Source organism: Struthio camelus, chromosome 26 (assembly GCF_040807025.1).
Source record: "Struthio camelus isolate bStrCam1 chromosome 26, bStrCam1.hap1, whole genome shotgun sequence".
NCBI lineage: Eukaryota > Metazoa > Chordata > Aves > Struthioniformes > Struthionidae > Struthio > Struthio camelus.
The window spans coordinates 3,979,042-3,997,824 of NC_090967.1; the positions used below are offsets into that span (position 1 = coordinate 3,979,042).

General features: G+C 45.1%; 1 protein-coding gene across 1 annotated transcript in view; it reads left to right on the plus strand.

The window, feature by feature from the left end:
- The first annotated feature begins 6,992 nt into the window (after nt 1-6,992).
- MLLT1 (MLLT1 super elongation complex subunit) overlaps nt 6,993-18,783 on the plus strand; it is a 29,462-nt gene continuing 17,671 nt past the window's right edge. Inside the window, exons 1-3 of the mRNA XM_068919880.1 lie at nt 6,993-7,118; nt 10,035-10,215; nt 13,001-13,083. Of these exons, the coding sequence (XP_068775981.1) occupies nt 7,107-7,118; nt 10,035-10,215; nt 13,001-13,083 (276 nt within the window). The 5' untranslated portion in view covers nt 6,993-7,106. The remainder of the gene's footprint in view (nt 7,119-10,034; nt 10,216-13,000; nt 13,084-18,783) is intronic.

Below are 18,783 nucleotides of genomic sequence, written 5' to 3' on the forward strand. Positions count from 1 at the left end.
ATTCAAAATGGTCTTTTTGGTGCCGGTCAGGTGCCCCTTCTGATCTCCTCCTATCATGACCTATATTTTTGGAGCTACTTTTTCCCCTCATCTGCTATTTTTGAGTGGCCTAAAGGTTATCCTGCCTAGGGTGACAGTCACCAGTCAAAGTGTGGCCCCTCTCTGAGCGAGCAGATGAGCACCTTCCAATGATTTTGGCATCAACCAAAAGAAGGCACATTTAAAGCAGACACGAATGTCAGCAGTGAATCTCCCTCGCTCCCATTGTACCATGATTGTGTTAGCTTCAACGGGCACATAAGGCATCTGGATCCATCCTCTCCAGCCTGCACTTCTGCACGCAGCTCGTGTTCAGCGTTGCACAAACCCAGCCTGTGAAATGCTCTTCGTGGCAGGTCTGGCCAGCTCGCGGGTTTGGCAGGACCCAGGCCGCTACATCACTTGGCCAAATCTGACCTCTGACGGTAGCGTACCAGAGAAAGGTACTGTCATCTGACGGCTGCTCTATAGCCAGGCGAAATGAATTGATAGGTATCAATTCAGACTGCTGTGGATCAGCAGCTACATTGTAATGCCAACCTCACCTTTGGTGTTAATGAGGCCCCTTCATTAGCAGCCTCGAGCGGAGGGGTCAGGGACTGAATAGAGACAGACTCCTTTCTCACCCAGAAAGCTGGTCCTTCTCATTCAGAATTGAAGCACGTTAGCGGGGCAGTTTGAAGACGCTTGTGCTGCCCATGTTGCATCTGCAAGGGACGTGACGTATTTGTGACTATTCATCTGGCGCCTTTCACCAGCGCTAAATACACAGAAAGAATAAAATAAATTCTCATTGTGTTCCAGCTTACTAAGAAAATTCTCCCTCTTCCTTCTGGTGTGGAGGGGTATTGTACGTTAAAAGCCTTTTGCATTTTTCAGTAGCTATAGTACACTATAATTTAGATTTTCCTCAGGCACAAAAGAATTTAGTTAAGCTAAACTGTATTACAGTGTTTTTTCCTACTAAGTCCTTCATTAATAAGGAAACTAAAGAATTTCCAAGCTGTCTGTAATTTTTCCCAGATGCAGCTAGTAGTTGCTAGGAGTATCTTTTTGGCAATCAGAGTTTCTGGCTATTAACAATCTGGACTTTCACTGTACTATCCTGGTGTTAAATATGTGCTGCGAATACTGTAGTATGGAGTGTGAACTGGAGAAGCGGGGGGAGGGCAGTGAACAAGCAAAGCAAACTCATTTTTAGAAGAATAAATATTGCTAGGATTAACAGCTGATTCAAATGAACACACTTCCCTGCAGGGATCTCAGTGCCGATTAGCAAACCAGGAGCCCTGCTACATCAGAAGAAGCCATCGCTGCAGAACTAATTTCTTCTCGCCCACAATTGTTTTCTCTCTTTTTTCCCTACCTGTTCTTCTATTTTCTCCCTGGCAGCCAACACGGACAAGCCTTACAGTGAGCCTGTAGAATGGAGTCAAGATGATGAAGGCCACAGGCAGTAATACACGAACTGAAGCAGCATCCAGCTCCCCTTGGTGGGCTCAGGAATCTGAATCCTTTTTTGACTTCAGGTTCAGAGTGTTTTCTCAGGCTGAAAGCAAGGATGTGACACCATTATCGGCAAAGCCAGGAGAAAGATCTCCAGTCCTTATTACCTAAAATATTATCAGTTCTTTGTTTCAATTGCAGTTATGTTCATCTTGGAAACACCACAGAATATCTAGCTCATCAGATGTGCTGTACAAAAGCAGTCAAGTACCATTATAATCATTTTACAGATGGTAAGAGACAGCAGTGGAGTGACTGACACAAGCCCAGAAGAGCACACAGGGGTCTTTCCGCTCGGTTGTGTTGCATATGTACACACAGTGGAGGAGCACATTTTCTGAGAACCTTTGCTCAAATGTAAGATCTGTGTCTTTAAGTCCATGGGACCAGCTATTACAAAGATCACCGTTTGCTACCCTGTCGGACTCTCTAAGCACTGGAGAGCTGCTGGCTGGCGGGAGTCCAAGCCTCTCCAAGCACAGACCGACCACAGAATTTGTGGTCTTCAGCGCACAAAGGAAAATCTATGTCCTTGTACCAGTTCACCAAACACACCAGGGAAGATGCAGCTGAGATAGTAACGAGAAAATAATGAGGAAGGACAACAAACAGTGAAACAAGCTTGTTTCTCTGGGGATAGGAAGGACAAGATAGGGCTAGACAGGCGGCTGGATGTTGTGCTTATAATGTACATGCAAATGTACACACACACACACACACACACACACACACAAATGTATACATTGATCCAAGGGTCTTGGAGGGGATGTGTCAGCCAACCATCCCAATGGGTGATGCTAAGCCTATACAGCTGCAGGATGAGACGTGTTGTTTGGAGGCTGCCAAGTGGGCAATATAGGGGCCCTGGGTTGCATAGTAATTGGGACTATTTGGGGGGCTCAGCAGTGTGTTCCCGCAGAGAGGAGAGAGCCGAGGAAGAGGGAAGCAGCACAGGAGTGAGGAAAGGTGTCCCTAGGATCAGTTTGGATGTTTCTTGCCTGCTCCCCTCCAGTCAGAGCCTTGCAAAAGCCAAAGTGGGATCTGCAGCGCTTCAGTTCCTGCTGGCCCGGTCACCCCCAGGAGGTGTCTTGTGGATGCCTGAGCGTGGTCTTGCTGGTCCAACTTGCATATGACGTGGCTTGGACTCATTTCCTTGTGAACATCCCAGTTGTTGTCTCCTTCGTTGATGCTCCCCATAAACAGTGAGGTTTGGCCTGTAGAGCGGTCACGGTGTGTGTTGGCAGGGATGAGAAAGGATGTGTTGCACCTTCCCAGGGCTGTGGATTCCCCTGTGCTGGGCGACATAACCCAGAAATCGTTGCCATCCCCAGGTTTAACTGCCCGAGGCAGGGACAGGTGTAGTGCAAACTCCTTTTTCTGCTTTATTTTCCACCATCCCTGACCCTCTGGGGACAAAATTGGTCTTTGACATAGCTCTCTACTGTGGGCCAAGCCGGGTGAAACGGACACCTTTCAGCCCAAGACAAGGATCTCTGAGGCAAGGCTCTGGAAGGAAAAATATAAAGCCCAAGCAAAAATTAAGGCAGAGCTGTCGTGCCTGATTTGCATATTTGAATATGCAAATCAGATCTGTTTCTTATCCATTGGCACTGGACCTACTGTAGATGGCAGCAACACAGCGGATCTCTGCCAGAATACAGTGCCACAAAGAAAGACGCTAATTGGATTTGCAGACGCTTATTGCAAAACCCAGAAGTTGCTGGAAGAGATACAAAGAAGCAGGAGCTCAGCCCACGGCTGTCTTGGGTGCTAAGGCACTCAACTGACAGCTTGTTAGTTTGAGATGTCCCTACAAAATTAGAAGTTTGGAGAAGCCTGAGTGACTGCTGGCTGCACCTTCCCCAGCACTAACAGGCACCTGAAACTCCCAACGCATTCCCATAGAGCCTGGCAAATTTTCTGCCTTTGGCTGTGATTATTTCTTTGGAGCTTCAAAAGAAAATCGGGGCTAAGTTTGGTCAGCACGTGGGCTGGAAACCCTCCAGAACAGGGAAGCACTAGTAGAGCTAATGTCAGTAGTAGGAATTTGTCTCCTAAAATATTTCCACACTTGAGTGTAAAGATACCCCAGCAAAGTTTAATCCACTCCTGCTACCTGTCCCAGCATGGAGCCGGGATGTGTTGGTCGCCTTTGCCCCTTGGAGCAGGCATCAACATAATGATGTGCTTAGCCTGAAGATGGTACCTCAACTCCTTCATTATAGCACGGTTTAATAGCCGGCTTTTGGATTGCCCTTGTGAGATGCTTTTCTCTGTTGAGATAGAAAGCTGAAGTGCCTGACGCTGGGTTTCCAGCTCCTGACTTGGAAGTTTGTCTGACCCGAGGCCACAGAATAATGAAAAGCTGGAGGAGCGACTTGTGTCCAAACCAGCATACGTAAGCAAGAATGGGGAAATACGGTGTCTGTGCTGAAGTGGGAGGGTAGCCTGGGTACTGCGCTCCTCTCCTGGACTTCCAGGTGTAGCAGTTTGGGGAAGAGCATGAAAAGAACCGTAAAACAGGTCTGGAGAAAATAAACGCGCACGGAAACAGTCACCAGTAGAAACTCAAATACAGAGCAAATCCTACTGATGTTTCAGAGAGAGAGAGACAATTTTGCTGAAAAGGGGAAAAGTTCAGGGTCTTGTCTAAGCAACATTTCTTGTGTCAGAAGCAAGTTCAAGACAGCAAGAGCAGAGTCATAAGCACCGGAAAGATGGAGATATTTCCTGGAAGGATGCAGCCTTGGGAGCATGTAGGCACCAAGGACTGTGATGAGGCTATGAGTGAATAGGGAGGACTGGAATTAGGAGTTAGAAAACAAAAGATTTAGAGCACAGAGTCACGGGCAGGGGAATAATGTCCACAATTAAAGATATAAATGAGAACTCCCAGAGAAAGAGGTCCATTTCTATGGAGAAGAAAAGAGATTGTCCAAGGAGATGTTTCTTGGGACTGCCTCAGACAGAAACATGGCAAACTAAAACTAAAGCCAGTTAAACAAGAATCCAAAATAGGCTCTTTTTTTCTTTTTTTTGTTAACTGAAGCGATTAAGCATTTTGCTTTACTAATAATCTTCTATCAGGCCGATGAGGTAAACTGGCTGTTTAGAAAGATTTGGGAACTGATTAATCCTTGCCTGTGGCTATCAGTTAGCAACACGCACACACAATGTTATTGGCTAACACGCATTTTTCTGCTGCCTCGCGGAGATCAACAAACTATTTCAAACAAGAAACCTGCGCGAAGGAAAACCCTGCCTTGCTTCCAAAAGCACATTTGCTCAGAAACAAGTCACAAGCCGCACTCCTAACGGCAGTCCAGCACTAACAAAATTGGGCAAAATAATTTAGAGCTCTAAGAAAATGTAAACAAAACCCACTTTTCAGATGCAAATGTCACACTTCGAGTCAGCAGCGGCGCTGAGAGAACCCGCGTTCGCAGGGCGGGCGGCTTTTAATGATGCCTTGGCCACAGCCAGCGGTCCCTTTCTCAGCTAGGACAGTGACCTCCGGGTCTGGTCCCACAGCTGAAGCCTGCGGTTGAGAACCACCGTCTCACTGAAGGCATCCCTCGCCGCATTTGCATTGCAAATGCTCCCCCGGCGTACACCAGCAAACGAGATATTGTTTCCCCTGCCAATTTGCTCATGCAGCAAACAGCCCTTTCCCCGGCGGTCTCCATCACGGCACAGCCGCCGGGAGAGAAAGATGCCGCCGGGCCGGGCGGCTGGAGCACGGAGGCAGGCGGCGGGCAGCGGCTCGGCCGGCCGGGAAGGAGCTCGGGGCCGGCGCTGGCGCGGCGGCGGGATAAAGGGAGATTTGGGGAGATGGTGGGAGAAGGAGGGGGGAATCAAGGAGGCTGAGGGAGAGCGAGGGGGAAGGAGGGAGAACGGAGGGAAAATGAGGGAGGTTGAGGGAGAACGAAGGAGACGGAGGGAGACGGAGGGAGATGGAGGACGACTGAAGGAAGATGAGGGAGACTAAGAGAGATTGAGGGAAAAATGAGGGAGGCTGAGGGAGAATGAAGGAGATTGAGGGAGAATGGAGGAAAAATGAGGAAGACTGAGGGAGATCGAAGAAGGCTGAGGGAAAACGAGGGAGACTGAGGGAAAAATGAGGGTGAATGAGAGAGAACAAGGGAAAATGAGGGAAACTGAGGGAGGCTGAGGGAGAGCAAGGGAGGCGGAGGGAGATGGAGGAAAATGAAGGAGAATGAAGGAGACTGAGCCGAGAGTGGAGGAAAACGAGGAAGATGGAGGGAGAACGGAGAAAGATGGAGGGAGAAGAGAGGAAAAGGAGAGAGGAGGAGGGAGATGGAGAATGAGGGAGAATGAAGGAGACTGAGGGAGAATGAAGGAAAAATGAAGGAGGCTGAGGGAGAGCAAGGGAGACTGAGGGAGAGCAAGGGAGACTGAGGGAGAGCAAGGGAGACTGAGGGAAAAATGCAGGCGAATGAGAGAGAACAAGGGAAAATGGGGGAAACTGAGGGAAAATAAGGGAGACTGAGGGAGAAGGGAGAACGAAGGAGACTGAAAGAAAAGGAGGGGACCTGAGGGAAAAACGAGGGAAACGGAGGGAGAACAAGGGAGAACAGCACTGTCGGCTTCCTCCTCGACCGAGGCTCAGCCCTGCCCGTCCAACCCGGACGGCTCTGACCCCGTACTGGGAGCGGTGGTTTCCCTTGACCTCAGCTCACTCGCGTAGGAAATTAATAAACGGACGAGATGAACTGACACAAGCGGCGGGGAAGCGCAGGCCGAGGGAGGGAAAGGGGCCAGGCGGGCAAAGCAGGGGCGCCCAGTAAAGCCCAGCGCTGGTGCCCGTGGCAGTCCGCTGCCTAGCTGGGCTGTGCTGGGGCCGGGGAACCGAGCAGGGCGGCCGGGAGCGGGGCCGCGCCGCGCCGCGCCGCGCCGCGCCACGCCACAGGCCGGGCTCGGCGGGGCGGGAGCGCGCTCCACGGCGGCGCGCGGCCCGCGGGCTGGGGCGGAGAGGCCCCGCCCCCCTCCCGCCCACTGCCCCGCCCCTCCCGCCGCTGTCCCCAGCTCAGGCCCCGCCTCCCATCCCCGCCCCCTCCGCAGCCCGCCCGCCGCCTATTGGGCGCGGCGGCCGCCCGTCAGGCGGAGGCCGGCGGAGGAGGGGGAGGCCGGCGGCGCCTGGGCGGAAGCCCCGCCTCTGGGCGTGAGGCGGCGCCGCCATTGGTGGCGGGCGGGTGCCTCTCTGGTGGCGTCGGTTTCCGGTTCCGCGGGGCGGGCTGCGGGCGGGGGGGGGGGTGGCGGGGCTGCTGCCTGTGAGTGACACACAATGAGGCGAGCGGCGGCGGCGGGGCCGTGAGGGGCCGCGACCGAGGAGGCGGCGGCGGCCGAAGACGACGACGACGACGGCGGCGGCGGCGGCGGCGGCGGGGAGGGGGGTGGGGGGAGGACGGAGAGCGGCTTCGCTCGGGGGGGGGTAGCGAGGGGGGGGGAGAGCGCCCCCCCCGCCGTCCGCCCGCCCGCCAGAACCGCCGCGGCGGGAGCGAGCGAGCGAGCGAGCGGGGCCCGCGCCGCTGCGCCCAGCCATGGACAATCAGGTGGGGGGGGGCCGCGGGGGGGAGGGGCCGCCCCATGGCGGCGGGGGTGGGGGGGGCGCGCACCGGCTCTCCACCCCCGCGGGGGGCGCGGGCCCCTCCCCGCCGCCCCTCTTTTTTGGGGGGGTGGGGGGAGGGGGCGGTGCGGCCTCGCCGGGATGGCAGCGGCCTTCGCGCTCGCCTTGGGCGGCGGGTGGCGGCGGCGGCCTCGCTGCCCCCGCGGGGTGGGGGGGGGGGTTAACGGCGCCGGCGAGCTGCCGCCGAGCGGGGCGGGGAGCCCGCTGCTGGCGGGCGGGTCGGTGCGGCGCTCGGGCGAGCGGCAGCCGAGGGCTGGAAGTTTTACCTGAGGTGATCTGGCAGGCGGCCGCCGGCCTTTTGTGCGCCGGGGCGGTAGGGCGGGCAGGGCGAGCTGCTCGCAGGTTACCTGCGAGCCTGCGGTTGGCGAGGTCCGCCCGGCTGCTCTTTGAATAGTAACCCAGAGGAGGAAAAGACAACGTCGATAGCTTTTTCAAGCGATTTGCGCAGCAAACAAAAGCCGGGATGGACTTGAGGGTATTTAGTAAGAAGTTGAAAAGGATGCATCCTTTGTATCATTGAATAGGATTCGGGTTCCCCTTTGTTGAGCGACGTGCTTGGAAAAGAATAATCTCCGTTGTCCGTGGAGCAATTCTGGGGGTTTGTTCTGTGGGGAGGGCTTGTTTTCAAATTTGTTTCGACTTCTGGCCTAATTCATAGCGATTGTTAATTGGACCTGCGTGTGAGGAGCGTAACAAGTACAACTTCTCACTCTTAGCTAAGCATTTCTATTTTATGTTTAATTTTGTTCTTCTCCAGATAGTCCCATCTGTTTCTCAGCTAAAATTTCTCAGCCGTTTCAACCAGTAAGGCGAATGCTGTAAAGTGACAGCCATTTGCACCCCTCAGGAGAGGGGTACTAACTGGCAACAGTAGCACAATTTAAGGGGTAATTATGGAATTGATAACGTGAAGCTGCAGAGCAGACTGCATCAGTTGATGAGTGTGGATGAACACTTGCCTGAACACTCTGGGAAATATCCCAGATAAAGCATACCCACAAGCACCTTCCTGTGTGAGCTTGGGATTTAGGCAGACCGTCTCCACGTAATGCTCCGCCACCACAGAAGAGATTTCTCTGCTTGGCGTGAAACACATCCGTGCCTTTTCTTCCTTACTCCGTAAAACGACATAAAAGAACAGACTGCAGTGTGCCTTCATTTTTAGTGCAGGAGTGAGATGGAGCCAGTGTAGGTTTGTCCTAAAGCACAGAAAGGGGGAAAAATGGCCTGCCAAGAGAAGTAACTTGCAGGGGAAGGTAACATAAAAATAGATTTTTAGGTAGATGAAGCAATTAAATTGGATGCGTTTGTCCCTGCGTCTTAGAATTGATGCATTGGATGGTAGCCGAAGGTATTTCACTGTAAAGATAATAGCCTGAAGGAATATGTTAAGGTTTTTTCAGCTGAAGTTAGAACTGGACTAGGGTTCAGGAAGATCAAGCTTTGATGCCTTGTGCTGTGTAGACTTCCCGTGTGATCTTTGTAAAACGAAGAAGAATACTGAGGTTTTAGAGTGATTTATGCTTTCTCAGAAAGTGCTAATCATACTCTGAAAATCATTCTCCTGTAGCATGCCAGGTTGGATATGCAAAATATCTTTCTGAGCATTAATCTTGATCTTAATCTCTGTTGCATTTTCTCAGTGGCAAAATGAGGCTAATACTCTCCCTAAGCATTTGTCTAGATCTGAGGGATTCCCTGAGTATATGTTTGTTTTCTAACATCATGCTCTCAGTTTGGGCCCGTATGTACTTGTATTATAGACAACAAATAATGATACCTCTCCTAATGCCAATGGAGAACCGACAGAAAGAACAAGGCGTTTATTTTCAAGTCTTAAGTGAAGAAGGGGGTAAAGACTAATAACTGCCCCGTTTGTTAAACTTCCATTTGCTGAGGCTGGATTTTGTTGTGCTGAGTTTGAGATGGTTGTGCTGCTAGTCAAATTTGTATAATGTGCGTGCACAAATTTAACCTAGTAAATAGACAAGTAGCTTAGGTGTGATTCCTTGTCTCTACAGGTCTTGCCCTAAGATTTCTTGGCTTTAACTTTTGTCTGACTCATGATTGCCTTTCCTAGGTTACATTTTTTTTTTTTTTTAATTCCTTTGCTTTCTTTTGACTGTGCGGGATCTGCAAAAATGTCTAGATCATCGCAACTAATTTCATTTGACTTCTAGACATCTAATTTTTTTGATGTGCTTTGAATGAGGCACTGAATACACCTTTTATTCTGTGATTAGACTAGGATTCAGAAATGCAGATCAAAATTAGGTCATTTTAGTGCAAGCTTTTGTTATACCTTAGGCTTTGTCTTTGAAAGTCCATAAATAAAATATGTAATAAATACATGTAATTCATTAGAGTATAGCTATCATGTTCCATGTTTATTCTAGACAATATCATAATCCAGCACTTGATCATCTAATTTCTTCTTTTCTTAAGATTACTTTTCTGTCAGTGCTATGAATTCTGAGAGCTGTGAAAATCAAGTTGTTCCGTCTCTGACACTTTCTAGTAATAAAGATTCTGTGATTAGAACTTTGCTGACAATTTAGTCGATACATGACGCAGATAATGCTACCCCTCTTCTAAAGCTGTTTTCTCTGCAGTGCTAATATTAGGAAAATAATTAGGTGGGAAATGGCACTAGGAGCTATTTTTATTAAATCTTTTCTGATCGACAACAGTTTAGTTCTCGGAATAAGACTGATCTCCTTATGGAGGCAGTTGTGTTCTTCTCCTGCGGATACCTAGCATCATCTGTCTGTGAAGCTCAACGTTATACGTAATATGTAATCTGTTCCATTTTGCTTATAGTATTACCTCTGTCCTAAAACAGTGCACAGTTCAAGTAAAATTGGAGCTGGGGCACCGAGCCCAACTGCGGAAAAAGCCCACAACCGAAGGGTTTACTCATGACTGGATGGTGTTTGTCCGTGGCCCAGAGCAATGCGACATCCAGCATTTTGTGGAAAAGGTGGTCTTTCGGCTACATGAGAGCTTCCCTAAACCCAAACGTGGTGAGTATGTTTTTGAAGATGTGTAATTAGGCCTTTTCTGCATGAGAGAGCATTGTGCATCTTGGTTTGGTCTTGTACTGTCACATTTCTATAAAATATTTTCTTCAAGAGGAGCAAAATGTGCATTGTATGCACTTGAATCTTGACCTTTACCATCTCTGTTTGAGGAAGGTCAGGGAGAACGGGACCTTTCTCCTAATGAAAGGGTCAGAGGTGAGATGCTTGCTCCTCTTATTTAAGCATTAGTATTTTCAGGTTCCGAAGACGCTTAGTGACAGCAGAAGGTAAATAACGTTGCAAAATGGGAAAGAGGGGTTTGATTAGTTAATCTGAGCCTACAAAAGCTGGAAGCATGTGATTGTTGAGAGGTTCTCAAGTACTGGGATGGTATATATACTCTTAGGTATGTTAACTTTTACATTGGTCAGCAAGCAGCTATCAGAATTCCTGTGATTTCTAGTCTGCCAGTGCCAAGTCAGGTAGTATTTAAGCCAACGTAAATCAGTGCTGCCAAAGGGGTGGTCTCTTTACCTCTGGCTGTACGATTCAACTGCATGTGTACGTACAAGCGCTGTGCAGTCAGCTAGGTTGGGGAGGTGATCTGGCTGGGGAGGATATAAAAATTTTGTAACGTTATTTTCTGCTGGACTGATTCTTTGCTCTTTCCAACTGCGCAGCAATATGAACCTTATTGTTGGCACAAGGACAACAGGAATGCAAGGTTGAGGTGGAAAAGCAGGAATTGCCCTTTTCAGCAGCAGCACAGACTGAGATCTGCCTAAGATTGTGCAACTGCGTTTGCAGTGTTATTGTTAGGTAGTGTTACCAGGAATGCTGACAGCTAAGAGTATTGCTATAAATTACTTCATAACACACATTCTTTGAAATACCATTTTTGGAAGCCTGCTGGTCATGCAAGATGTCTTAGGACTACTGACTTCACTGGTTATTTGTGACAGTCCACGGTGGAAAGTAACTCGAAGGTGTTCAGCCCATAAAGATGGGCATCTAATATGTATGTTGATCATATCTCCTTCAAATTGATGCGGTAAAACTGATGTATGATAAGCGATTGTGATACTGAGCTGGAAGCTAATGTATAGAATAAAAGTTACAGTCTGCTGTTACAATAAAAGTTACAATCTTGTCAGCCAGCGTAGTTAGTTTATTACAAACATCTGCATTGGGATGGTGTGTCTTCTTTGCTCAGTAGGTTGCCGTAACATCTACCTTTAAAGAGGCAATTTTTCCCTTCTCAGGGTTTTTAAGTACTTTCTTAAGCTTGCTCATAATGCCAGTTTGCTTTTGACCGAAGAGTGTCAGGATTGTACATAAATTGTGTGGCATATGTATAATACTTCTTGATTCATTTGGAATGTTTCTTGAGATGGTTCTCTCTTACTGGAGCAAAAACTACCAGTGAGGGTAGGCCTGTGCTGCTAGCAGATTGCTTGTATAGTAATTTTAATTTGTTAGCATAGGGTGGCAAAAGAACAAAGACTGCCTGGCAAATAGTCTTAAAATTCCTGATGCCATTTTGGCAGTGCTGCTGGGTTTGGGTTTTTTTCCCCTACATCATAGGATTTTAATATGATATCGGAGATAAAGCAAGTCAAGAGATTTTGATTATTTTTAGATGTGCTCTTCTGTCATAGTTGAGTGCAGGGAATTTTGAGTGCCGCTTACTAGTGCCTTTATGATGGTAGAAGTGCTTAGAACTGAGGATAATTTATCTACGTTAAAGGAAATTAGTTTGTGTGTGTTTTAGGTTTGCAGGAAATACCATTTCCTAATCATATTAATCACTTGAAATTCTTTAGAGAAAGTAAAAAGACTTGCATTAACTTTCCCTAATTACTTAATTGACTTTATTTACATGTACTGAAGTGCATGAATGATATGCAAGTGCATCCAGTTCCCAAGAGGGAGAACATCTGTGTTGATCTCATGTCTCTGGTGACAGCAGTTCTGTAAGGTTAAGTCATGGCCAAATGGTCCTAGAATCCTTTGCGTCAGCTACCAGTGCACTGAAACGCAGTGGTAGATGATAGGAAGGATTTTGTAACGTAAAGATACGACTCATGGTGGAGCAGGAGAAATTGGGGCAGCAAGCTTGTAGATTCAATTCTTGAAAGTGATTACCTTCTGTTATTAAAGCTTCTGCAGAAGACAGCCCTGTGACCCTTAACAGCAAGCTGTTTGACCTTTTGCTATTTCCTTGTATGTGAAATATATAACTGTTTACCTGCCCTTCAGGTTTCTTGTGAGGTTTGGAGGAAACAGTTTGTAATATAGCTATTATGTAATTATGATGATTGAGCATTGCGGGAGAGCATTTCAAGGGAAAAAAAATCACCTTGCACATTATAGAGTTTTGGTGCATGAATGTCATCCTTCGAAATGTGAAGTTTACTTTTTATACTGCTGGGATTCCCACCTCTTGGGAAGTCACTTTGTTGCAAGACAGCTTTAACTGGCAGTTTGCATTGTTGTGGAACAGCAGAGAAATGTAATTCTGTTCCTCTGTGAAAGGGAGAGGGAAAGAATCTGGTTGAGTCTTTGGAATGGAGTGTGTTTTATGCTTCCTTTCTGTGGGAGGAGCTAAGAAGAGTTTTCATGCTCTTAACTAAGCCCATGACCACCATCTTATTTTGGTTTTCAGGAAGGTCAATGCTTTAAATGCATCCTGAGTTGTCAGAGACTCATTTCTCATCTTGCAACTCCTTTTTGGCTCAGAATAAATTGCACTATATTACAAGATAACATTTGTATGTTCTGTTTTCAGTGTGCAAGGAGCCCCCGTACAAAGTGGAGGAGTCTGGCTACGCAGGCTTCATTATGCCCATTGAAGTGTACTTCAAAAATAAGGTAGAATCTGATTTCTGGTCTTCTAATTGTTTTGAGCTGTGCCAGAGTCTGAAAGTGCCTGACAGAAAGACTCTAAATTATGTGACTGTTTTATGTGTGTGTTTTTTATTACTCTAATAAGTAGAATTTAACTGGGAGTTGGAAACTCCTGCCAGACTTAAAAAGAAAGCTTTTAGTAGAAATGGAAGGGTATAGAAAACTAATATTCAGACAATGTGATGGACTATGAGATTCTAAGAAGAGATTGTGCTACTTGTCACGAGGTTTTCTACCATAGATAATATTGAAGCAGTTTAAAATGTTTTATGCGAATGTGGAAGTAAATCAGCATTAAAACACTAATTTTATAAAAAATCGTAAATACTGTTTTGGGTATGATCTATATTAAAAAGTTGGTTTTATTTACAGTCTTGTTAAAATAGCTATACGAGTAGCATAGGCCCAATACAAAGGTTTGCGCCTATAGGTAATGTACTTGCAACTATATTAAAAATATTGTAGTTCTGATTCAGTACTCTTCCAATAAGAAAACACTAAATATTTTAAATCTTAAGATGCATTGCCAACAAATATATGAAGATTAGAATTTGGGGTTTATCACATGCTGTAAGTCCTACCGCAGAGGCTGCATGCTGCATGACTCGAAGAAAGTTACAAAAATAGGGATTTGGTCACTTGCATTCATATTAATTCCATTTCAGTGCAATTGTTTTGTTAAGCATAAATACTGGATCTTTTCTGGTTTTGATTACTACTTTTGGAATAAAATGAAAAAGTTAAAAGTTGCTATGCTTATTATTCTGAAGAGCAACCTAGATAAACTACAAATTTAAGCATTAAGTCACCTCACAGTATTGTATGCTCTCACCCACTCTCCGCCCAAGCACAAGCCGTTACCACAGGTTTTGTGTACAAACAGACCACATATAATAACCTAATTCTACTTAGTTTCACAGCATCTTTTACCAGTGCATCTCCCACAAACATATCTGACTGTGTTTTCCTTCTCACCCTAATCTAATGCAGTATACTATTCTGGTGGTGTCACTTATGAATAATTTATTTTTTAGTTTGTTTTTTGGCCTACCAGATTGCTCTTGCCCCTCTCGTTAGATTTTATGAGTCTGATATAGTAATAAGTCAAATAATGAGGCTGAAAACTGCCAGACTAAATCTCATTTTCTAAACCTGGGAACGTTTTGCCCGCAACTTTCTTGGGGGTGGGGTAAGCCAAAAGGATGTGAAGAGAAATGGCAGTTAGAGGGTAGGGGATGAAAGTTGTTGATAGAAGCAGCTTTGCTGGCAAGTACTGAAAACTATGACTTGAATGCAAAAAACTCAAAGGCTTAGAAGCAGTTTGACTTCTGGTGGCTTTTCTGAGGTTTTGAATAGAAATCAGGAAACTGTTCATCTGCACTTTATGTTGGCTCAATTCAGGTTCAAAATTTACCTTTACGTTCCTGATCAAAAAATGTGCGCTCCTCCTGTCTAATAGCTTGGGAGGGGAATCTTGCATGACTGATGAGTGACCTATGTTTTGTTGCTACTTTTATCTCTTTTTTTTTTTTTTTTTTCTCCCTTCTTCCTTCCTTTTTCACCCAGTGTTTTCTCACGCTTGCTTTTTCCCTGCAGGCCTCTTTTACATGTTCTCAAATCCTTCTCTCTCATTGCTGCCTCTCCTTTATTTTTTTTGTATTTGCACTTGTTTGTGTTGTCTGCTGTCCATATTCATATGTTTTCTGTCTCTCCGTTCTTTATATTCACATGCTCCTCGCAGAGTATGGAACTGACAGCTTTTCTGAATATAACTTGGTTTCACGCCCACCAGGGTCATCGCTTCTCATTGTTTCTATAAACACGTGACTGCATACTTGTTCTTTCTAATGTTAGGGATGTGATGGCTTTTTTAAATAAGGGAAATAGGTGGCCCCTGTTCTTAGTGGAAACAATGGAAGTAGCAGTTACTTTGGGAGAAGGCAACTTGTTTTTGACATTTTTGTCTTCAGAGAAATGAAAAATAAATAGGAAAATAGCTTTAGTTCGAAATCTTTTTTTCAGATCTTCAAAATTGCCCAGTTTTTTAGATGAATGTATTATGGAGAAGTTCTCTTCCACTTTTAATCTGATTGCTGAACTGGTTAATTATGGACCTTAGGACAGCACCTCCACCGTGTTAAATCAGTGCAAGCAGTGGTTGAAGGGGAGAACATAACTTCCGTCTTCCACCACATCATTTGAACTGACCCGTGTTTTCAAGTTCAGCCATGAACTTGAAGTATGTGACCTATATCTAAGTTTTCTGAAATTTGCTTTTATTGATTAAAAGTGATTTTGTAGTCCTTATGGCAGGAAATGTTATATTCTCTATATATTTGGAAGTTAAACTTGGTATATACAATTCTTGGAAGCTTAGAAGCTGCCTGCAATTGTGAAAGCTGGGCTTCTCTGACCGCTCTTGCCCATCTTGAAATACTGAGTTCTGTGATTATTTCAGGAAATGGAAATGTAAGAGCTGAATGGTGCTGCAAAGAAAGAAACGCAAAGACAGAAGATGAGCCCAGCCTGGCACGTAGTAGAAATAAAAAGATGGAGAAAGAAGAAAAAGAGCAGGCCTGGCAAAGGTTTAAAATCCAGTCTGTGTTCTCCTTCACTGGTGAATGTGATGTTAAAGCACCAAATAAATATTTACTACCTGAAGGCCATATGTTCACTCTGGTCTCTGTAAACCTGTTGACACTGGTGGGGATCAGCTGTTTTGTGTGCAGCATATATTGTTCTCAATTTCCCTGAATTGATTACAGCGTTTGGAACTCATCCTTGAGTAACTCTTTTCAAGTAGAGATATTATGAATTGATTCTGGGATTGCATAGAAAATGCTGTGCTTCATAGGTGACTAGACAGGATGGGCAGGGTGGTGCTTTCTGGCCATATGTTCCCTATATTCTAGCACGTTTTTGTTGAGGACGGAAGTGTCCTTTCAGTTGAAAGGAGAATTGCAGTGGCTTTGGGATTTGTTTAGCTTTGTAAAGGTGAGAAGGAAAAGGGTTTGAAGAGAAAGTGAGCTATCTCTGAAGGTTCATCTTTTCTATAGTTGACTGAAACTTTTAATTCCATGGTTTAAGCCTCCTTTCTTAGCTTTTTCCGATCTCTGTCCTAAGTTGTTACTAGGTGATCAGTAGTGGTTGTCAGAGCCAATGTACTTCTTGCTTTGGCTAACGAAAACATGGTCCTGTTCACTGCTACAGGAACTTTTTTTTTCTTTTTTTTTTTTTCTCTTTTACTAAGAATGTCTTAAGAATGTATCTAATGAACTTCATCAGGGACTTTTTTTTTTTTTGTTTAAGGCAACTTTGCATAAAACTGGCCATTAAAACTCTTCCTCTGTGTGCTTTTTTCCATTGCCTGTTTGGAGTAGGAGAGTCAGTGCTCTTGGCACCTCTGAAGCTTTTGATGCCTTTCTGCCTCACAAGGAAGTGTCAGCAGAGTATTAAGTGGAATAAGAGCCGGTTTTTACCCTGTGCAAATATGGCTATGCATTGGTGGCATGTGTTTATCCTTCCTGTGCTGTATTTACCTCCCCATTAAGTAGGTGCCTTCTCGGTCTTCTCATTTGAACTATAGAATATGTATTTTTAAATGCTGATGTGAACCTGGGGAGTTTGTATTTCTGAATTTTCTGGATTGTCCTAGTAGCTCATACAAGCAGTAAGATTTGCATTGTCATTTGATATTGGTGACCAGCTAGAGTCTTTGCCTCTGTAACTGAACCTGGAAAATAAATGGCAGGCTCTCAGCAGATTAAATGAGAAAGCTTTTGAAAGCACAGTTGAGTAAAGGTACCAGATCATTTGGGATTGTTGGACTGAAAATGTTAGTATGCTATTTCTATTTTTAAACCCTTTGTGTTTCTTCCTGTAATGAGGGCTGCTGTTAGTAGCTTCTGGTGCTTGAATCAATACGAGCTGGGTACAATAAATGCATTGCTGTTTTTCTATAACTCTTCCCCTTCCCTCTCCCCCACCCGATTTCAACAATCTTGAAATTTTTTCCTGGTCTCATTGTGATCTCCAAATACAGCTCTTAAGGTGATGGCATACATTTTAATCTGGAGGCTGTAATACAGATATTCCTTTGGTATTCAGCTACTGTTACATTTTTGCATCCTAATCAAATTGGAACCAAAAAGGGGGAAAAAAGCGGAAGACCTAGTCCTTCATGTTATTCCAAAGTAAGGCAGAAGATATGAATGCAACATGGATAAGCTGTTGTATTAAGGTCTGCTTAAAGATACTACCTCCAAATTTCAGAGTTAGAGATAAAAGGGTTCCAGTATTTGCATAATGGAATACACATAATACATGGTCTTTTCTGTTAGCGAAAAGGGAGATGTGTGAGGGGGCAGAGAAATCAGTTTGGTTCTTCCAGTTAGATTCAAAATAAAAATATATATATTTTCCCCTTCCTCAATATTTATAGTTATTATATAAATATATAAAAATATTGGAGGAAGGGAAGAATGATCTGATTGTGACTTTCAAAGCAGTACATGAGTGCATGTATAGCAGGGTAGATGAAACTAAAGAATGCTTAAAACAAGGTATTGGGAACAGTACCTTCAGTGAGATAATAGTTCACGAAAGTCTCCTAAGAAAGGCTGCTGAAGAGCTTATTTTTACCCGAAACACTTTTACTCAACCAATTGCTGAATTATTGGGGCAAGGTTTGCACCAGTTTGAGAAAAGCAGATTTCAGCTGTTACTATTTACTCAGTGTTGCTGAAAGTTGTGCAAGGAGGAGTTAAAATTTGTTATTTTGTCTATACCGTAAGCACAACCATTCTATTGCTCGTGTTTTTATATCTGTGCTGTATCATCTTAGGTACCAAACCTTCAGCACTTCCTTGTGTGCTGCTGGTGAGCAGTGCATAGTTTTTACTTCTGTTCTGTTGTAAATTCATATGTATTATCAGTGTACCCATTCTTCCATGTGAGCAGACTGTTTTCCTAGCCAAAATACTCGTGCTGTGTGTGTTTCAGTAGCCCTTCAGCTTGGCATATAGGTAAGCAGTTCTGTAGGCTAGATGTATTGCAGTGCCTGGCAAGGAGGCATTGTCAAATGTAGCAGTTTCACTAGCCATGCCAGCATCAACATCTTGCATTTGTAAGAGCTAGTACGTTATTAAACGCTTGTCTTCGAAAATTAGAAAAATATACTCACGGCTTAAAGAAAGTAATTGCCTTAAAACAGGGGAGAGTTCCAAAAAGCAATTATTGATTTAATTAGCCCTGTACGATCTCAAAAGAGGTAAAGGTGGTTCACGGACTTGCTAGTAGAGTGGTATCATCAGGCTACTGGCCTTAGAAATGGATATTGGGCTATTCACTTTCAAATGTCCTATCTCAAAGCTGGGTGGAAGACTAGTCAAACGGGTTGTGCAGGCCTGGAAAGGGGGTTTCATTTATATAGGCGTTATGAACCGGTTACGGATAAATAACTCTGTCAGGCTAGATCTATGGCAAAAGGGAAGTAGTGTTAGATGTTATGGTTATTGAATAACTATGAGGCTGCTTCCTTGGTGTGCTAGATTTTTGTAGATAATTATGTTTTATGGCTTTCTAAAAGTGATTTATGAGCCTTAAGCACAGGCTACCAGTGAAATTCTTTTGATTTGTGTAAGTGGCAAAGGGCACACCCTGCCT